This window comes from Dipodomys spectabilis, unplaced genomic scaffold, assembly GCF_019054845.1.
Source record: "Dipodomys spectabilis isolate Male_0828 unplaced genomic scaffold, ASM1905484v1 ptg000030l, whole genome shotgun sequence".
In the NCBI taxonomy this organism is placed as follows: domain Eukaryota; kingdom Metazoa; phylum Chordata; class Mammalia; order Rodentia; family Heteromyidae; genus Dipodomys; species Dipodomys spectabilis.
Window position 1 is genome coordinate 4,562,264 of NW_024870707.1, and position 6,000 is coordinate 4,568,263.

General features: G+C 36.8%; 1 protein-coding gene across 1 annotated transcript; it reads right to left on the reverse strand.

Annotated features, from left to right (window-relative positions):
• Positions 1–988: 988 nt before the first annotated feature.
• Positions 989–1,924, reverse strand: LOC122104738 (olfactory receptor 2D3-like). Its single transcript, XM_042675674.1, has one exon. It carries the CDS (start codon positions 1,922–1,924, stop codon positions 989–991), a length of 936 nt encoding a protein of 311 aa, XP_042531608.1.
• Positions 1,925–6,000: the final 4,076 nt, after the last annotated feature.

Here is a 6,000-nt window from a genome sequence, read left to right on the forward strand (position 1 = left end):
ATACATATTTATGCATGCATATGAGTGTGTAATATGTGTCTATGAGGACAGGAAACATTTTTAACTTGATAACTGGTATGTGAGGTGCTATTGGTAGGTTATCAATGAATGGCCTAATTCAATGAAAAGACCTGCTCCAAAATTTGCTGTTCTTCAGTCTACACATTCAGTGGAAGATCACCAGTAACCATCAAACTAGTAGTTAAATAAGACAGTATTTCTTCATCCATTGAAAAGGAGAACACACACCAGAGGAATCATAGAGTCACCCAACAAACATGAAGAAATGGAGCTGTTGTGGGATTTGGAGAAAGGACTAGCTCAGCACAATTTAGGTGAAGTGGTATTTCAATCGACTACACAAAGCACAGAGATGAAGAATTTTAAGGTTTAAAGTGAAAAGAAAATAACCAAATATTGTTTCCTTGGAAACTACAAAACTAACCCCAGACGTTATATGTAAAATAGCTTTACTCTGAAGTTTTATACTGGCATTTTACATTGAGATTCTTCTGCACTAAAATGACATGTATTCTCTAGGCAGAGTTACGAAACAGGTACTATTTCACTGAAATAGTAACAAATAATCAAATTTAAAGATTTACAGAAACAACTTTTTTTTGTGAGAAGCAAAATAGTATTCCCCCAGCTATAACAACTGTTTAGACACACCCACATTCTGACATATCTTGGAGGAAAAACATTGTTTTCTGTTCATTTTGCAGTAGAGTTGATGTGTCTTTCATGAAGAGCTGAACTGATGTTGATAGTCCAAGCATTCTTTCTTTTTTGTTTTTTTTTCAGTTGGTTGTGGGGCTTGAACTCAGGACCTGGGCACTGTGCCTGAGACATTCTTTTCCACTCAAGGTTAGTGCTCTACCACTTTGAGCTACAACACCACTCTCAGTCCACGCTTTGTTTACTCTCTTTATACTGGAGGGTAATTATCTTAGAAGAACTATTGACCTTTATGTCCCAATGATAATTTCTATGTCCTCTGTTTTGCAAGAACTCTCCTCAAAGCCCCTTTCACATCCTGGTTCCTCAGGCTGTAGATTAAGGGATTAAGCATGGGTGTGACCACAGTGTAGAACACGGCGATGACCTTGCCCCCTGCCCTAGAGGACTTCGACTGAGGTCTCATGTACATGAAGATGGCGGTCCCATAGAATAAGGTCACTACCGTCAAATGGGATGCACAGGTAGACAGCGCCTTGTACCTCCCAGAGGCTGACTGCATCCTGAGAACAGAGTGGAGGATCCGAACATAGGAAACGACGATGAGAAGGAAAGGGATAAAGACGATGATGATGCTGAAGATAAAAACAACCAGCTCCGTGAGGGAGGTGTCCGTACAAGCCAACCTCAGGACAGAGGGCACCTCACAGAAAAAGTGATTCAGGACATTGGGCCCACAGTAAGGCAGACTCAAGGTGAGGACATTGATCACCATGGAACTCAGGAAGCTGCTGGACCATGAAATGGCTGCCAACTGGAGGCAGGTGTTTTGGTCCATAATGACAGTATAACGCAGAGGGCGGCAAATGGCTACGTATCTGTCATACGCCATGACTCCAAGGAGCATGCATTCAATCATCCCAAAGGAGAGTGAGAAGTACATCTGAGTGGCACAGCTGGAGAATGGGATGGTCTGCTTTCTCCCCACCATGTTGGACAGCATTTGGGGGACATTGGTAGATGTGTAGCAAATATCCAGAAAGGACAAATGAGTAAGGAAGAAGTACATAGGGGTTTGGAGACGGGGCTCTAACTGGATAATAGTGATGATGACGATATTCCCGGCCACTGATAACACATAGAAGAATAAGAACAGAACAAAAAGAATGATCCGTGTCTTGGGATCAGAGGAAAGCCCCAGGAATATGAATTCAGTCACTGTGAAATTCGTTTTTATTTTATCCATGTTCCTCCACACGAACTGCAGACAAAAATGTAAACGCCCTTTATGTTTCTGTTTTGGAAACTCAAGACATAAGAAAGCAGGTTTGAAAACATGCTTCTGAAACTGTCTCCATTATCTGAGATTTAGTGCAACTGGAAAGTATTTTCTTTGACTTTTGGAGAGCGTATTCTGATGAGATGAGATCATCAAGCATAACTATCCATGGAATCAAGTAGATATTCTTTGCCTTCTCTGAAAATGGAGAATTTCTATTTGCCTGTTTCTAACTATTCCAAACTCTAATCATTCTCCAATGTCTTAATTAAACCAGAAGTACTTAAAAATATTTGATTCATTTTTGTTGTTGTGCACCTAAAATATATCACCCAAGGAACAATAAGAAGGCCATTGTTCTACGTGCTACCCTACTATAAATGATCAGTAAAGACAGGACAGCAGCCCTCTACTTCTTCTCTGTCACCCTGCTGGCTTAGAAAGAGAGACAGCACCCAAAAAGCAGACAGGAGTCACACTCATTTACCTCTCATTCCGTGCGCCACTTCCATACTGTGTGATTTGGAATGTTTTCATTATTTGTAAAATGAGAATAATAGGACGAGGTCTTGGCTCAAAATACAAAACACTTACCTATTAAGTGCAAGATACTGAGTTCGATAGCTAGCACCACACAAAAAGAGGGAATAAACCAATGCAACAGCGATATACACAAGACAATATATTGGAAATGATCTGTACAACTTAGGCTTGGGGGTTGGAGGGAGGGAAAAGAGGAGAAAAATGAGAGAAGGGGTAATAAGTTAGACAAAAGATGTATTTATTACCTTATATGTGTAACTATAACCCCTCTGTACATCACTTTGACAATAAAATAAAAAATTTTAAAAGAGGAGATAAAATGAGACTAGTAACAGAACCAATTTTCTGAGGGTTTAAATAATTCAGTGAAACAGTGTGTCTGAAGAATATTAAGCTGTGTCTGTTTCAAAGATGAATAAATATTTTCAATTATCAATCGTGATCATCATACACGGTGATGTTGTATTTATCTGTAATTCACTTCTCCAATGGCAATTACTTAAAACATATAACATTAAGAAAAAGCATACTGTGTGTTTACTGATGATACATACATATTAGGTCTATTTATGATAATACATTCCATTGGTCCCTTCCTGTACCTATTTATTTTTACTCATACCTACTGTTAGACTATTTGATTAATTTCTTTCCAATGCTAAGAAAAATTGTATAACCTAGAAAAGTATGCAATGGAGAAGAAACCTGGAGGTAAACACTTTCCCAATATGATTAAGTAGCTGTCAGTCATTCATCCACCCATTTGGTCATTCATATCTTTTTCTTTCTTCTTAGTCTTCTCTCTCCTCTTCTTTTAAATAAATCCCTTCTTTTTGATATTTTAGTATGTGTCAGAGACTGGCTATATTCTAATAAACATAACAAAGATTCTTGATCATTTTATGTAGCTTACAGTTCCGTTCATGAAAAGTTACAATGAAGGATATGAACTGTTTCCTGAAGAAATGAGACATCTTGTTCATGTTGACCCTCAGAAAATAAGTATGTGCAGGTCCGACATCATGTAAGATATCACTTGAATTTATTAAATTCAGACAGCACTCAAAATTCTTTATTTAATCAGGGTTTTCAGAACAGTTAATTACAAGAAGAGGCAAATTAAGTAATCACACAAGCGAAGTCGATAGATAAATGAAGGGTGGACCTAAAAGAAAAAGAAAGAAGTCATCATTGTGTTTCCAGCAAGCAGGTGATGGAAATGGACAGGAAAGGCTGTAGAGCTCCCTTCCAGAACTTTCAAACAGCACTAAGAGCTGTTTCTGTAAGTAAGCAATGATTGACCCTTTCTTTTCTTTTTTTTTTTTACAGGACATAATAAGAACCTTTTACTTCCAATTCTTGGAGTTCATGTTGATATGCCTCATTACAAATGGTCCTATGCACTTAGCAATTGGGTTATTGAGATCCCCTGTTATGAATATCATAGTCATATTCTAGTTCTTACAAATGAAAGAAACCATGAAACCCACTTTTCTTTGGGTCTGGCTTATTTCACTTAGTATAATTGTTTCAGGTCTTTCCATTGTGGTGATTGATCCTTTCTAACACTACATTAAGATAATTCTAGAAAAATAAAATAAGAAATATTGGCTCTTTTTGGTCTGTTGTGGGGCTTGAACTCTGGGCCTGGGCACTGTCCCTCGGCTCTTCTGCTCAAGGATAGTGCTCTTGTATGTCCCTCCCCCACAGTATAACCCCTGCTTTCACTGTATTTGATGTTGGTATAATTTTGGGAGAGGAAGGAAAAAAAAAAAAATAAGGATACAGGTGGACCCATTGCAACAATGAGATGTACAAGGCGAAATGTCAAAAAAGAAACTTTACAACTTTGGCTAGGGGTGAGGGGGAGAGATGGGAGGGCAGGGATGGGAAGGGGAAACAAAGGAGGAGGCAACAATGCTTGATAAGAAATGTACTCATTACCTTGTTCATGTAATCATAACCCCTCTGTATGGTATTTTCACAATAAAAAACTTGTCAAAAAAAGAAATATTGGCATGATTCCTTTTTTAAAAAAAAAACTTTTTATTGTGAAAATACCGTAGAGAGGGTTACAATTACATGGGCAAGGTAATGAATGCATTTTTTATCAAACATTGTTGCCTCCTCCTTTCTTTCCCCTTCCTATCCATGCCCCCCCACCCCGCCTCGCCCAGCCAAAGTTGTAAAGTTCGTTTTTCAACACTACAACTTGTACATCTCATTGTTGCAATGAAACCACCTGTATCCCTATTTAAACGGTTTGTTATTGCCCTTCACCTCCACAAATTATACCAACATCAAATACAATGAAAGCAGGGATTATACCATGGGGGAGGGACATACAAAGCAACAAAGAAATCAAAGGAGACATAAGATCACAGTAGAAGACACCACTCTGTCCCAATTACATTTCTCTCCTGGTAGCACTGATTTTAGGTGAAGTATATAGATAGGCAAATTAACTTACTCTAATAGCGAATGCTCTAACTGCTAACGCTCAAGTCAACTGACATTGTTTAAAAAGAAAAAAATGTAGTTCAAGTAGCTTCATGCTAAGACAGTAAAATGTATGACTAAACTTTAAATAAGATTTGTTGGTATTGAACAATGTTATCTACTACATATGTAATTGACTGATCTTTCCATCGGAGTGTCATAGGAAGAAGCCCAAAAATGCTTATATTAAACTAGAAAAAATAGATGTTTTTTCATGACTTTAAGAAAGAGTAACTTTTTTAAAAAACTTACCTAAAGTACTATCTCCATTAACAAGTAGATAGTGGGATTAGAGATGTCTTTTTTACTTTAACTGTACTTTTGGATGTTTCCCAAGTTTTCTACAGTGAATTTGTACCATTAAAATTATTAGACTTTAAAAAAAAGAGTAACTTTTTAGACTTTGTGATCCAATCCATTTTAACTGAATGTATTATTCTATCAAATATATCATTATATTGCTTATCAATAATGCTTGATAGTTGACTTGGCTAATGGCTATAATATTTGAGGGAGAGATAGCAATGATTTATTTTCTGAAGATAATTTTTCAAAGCAACACAGCACAGAGGCTAAGACTGTAAACTCTCAACAAGAAATGCAGGAATGTGAAGCTTGACTTTATCACTTTCATCCTGGATCACTCAAGCAAGTTTGTAAACTCTTTAAGATTATGTTTGTTTTATTGTAAATATGAGCTTAGATTAGTGTTTAGTTTATGTATTTTCTTGGTAACTATATCAGAAGATACATCTAGCTTATAGTTTTAGCATGCTATCTGACACATAGGAAGTACTTTATAAATAATAGCAGTAATACATAAACTTCAATTTACTGAATTTGCTATAAACATATATGAGTTCTAACAGTGGAAGAACTGCTAGGTAAACTCATCTTACGTAGTAATAGCTGACATCATTCTAAAGGCACAAATAAGGTTAAACTTGATTCAACACTATTGCCCCAAATTTATGCCATGTATGCTATTTTTTATTAAAAAA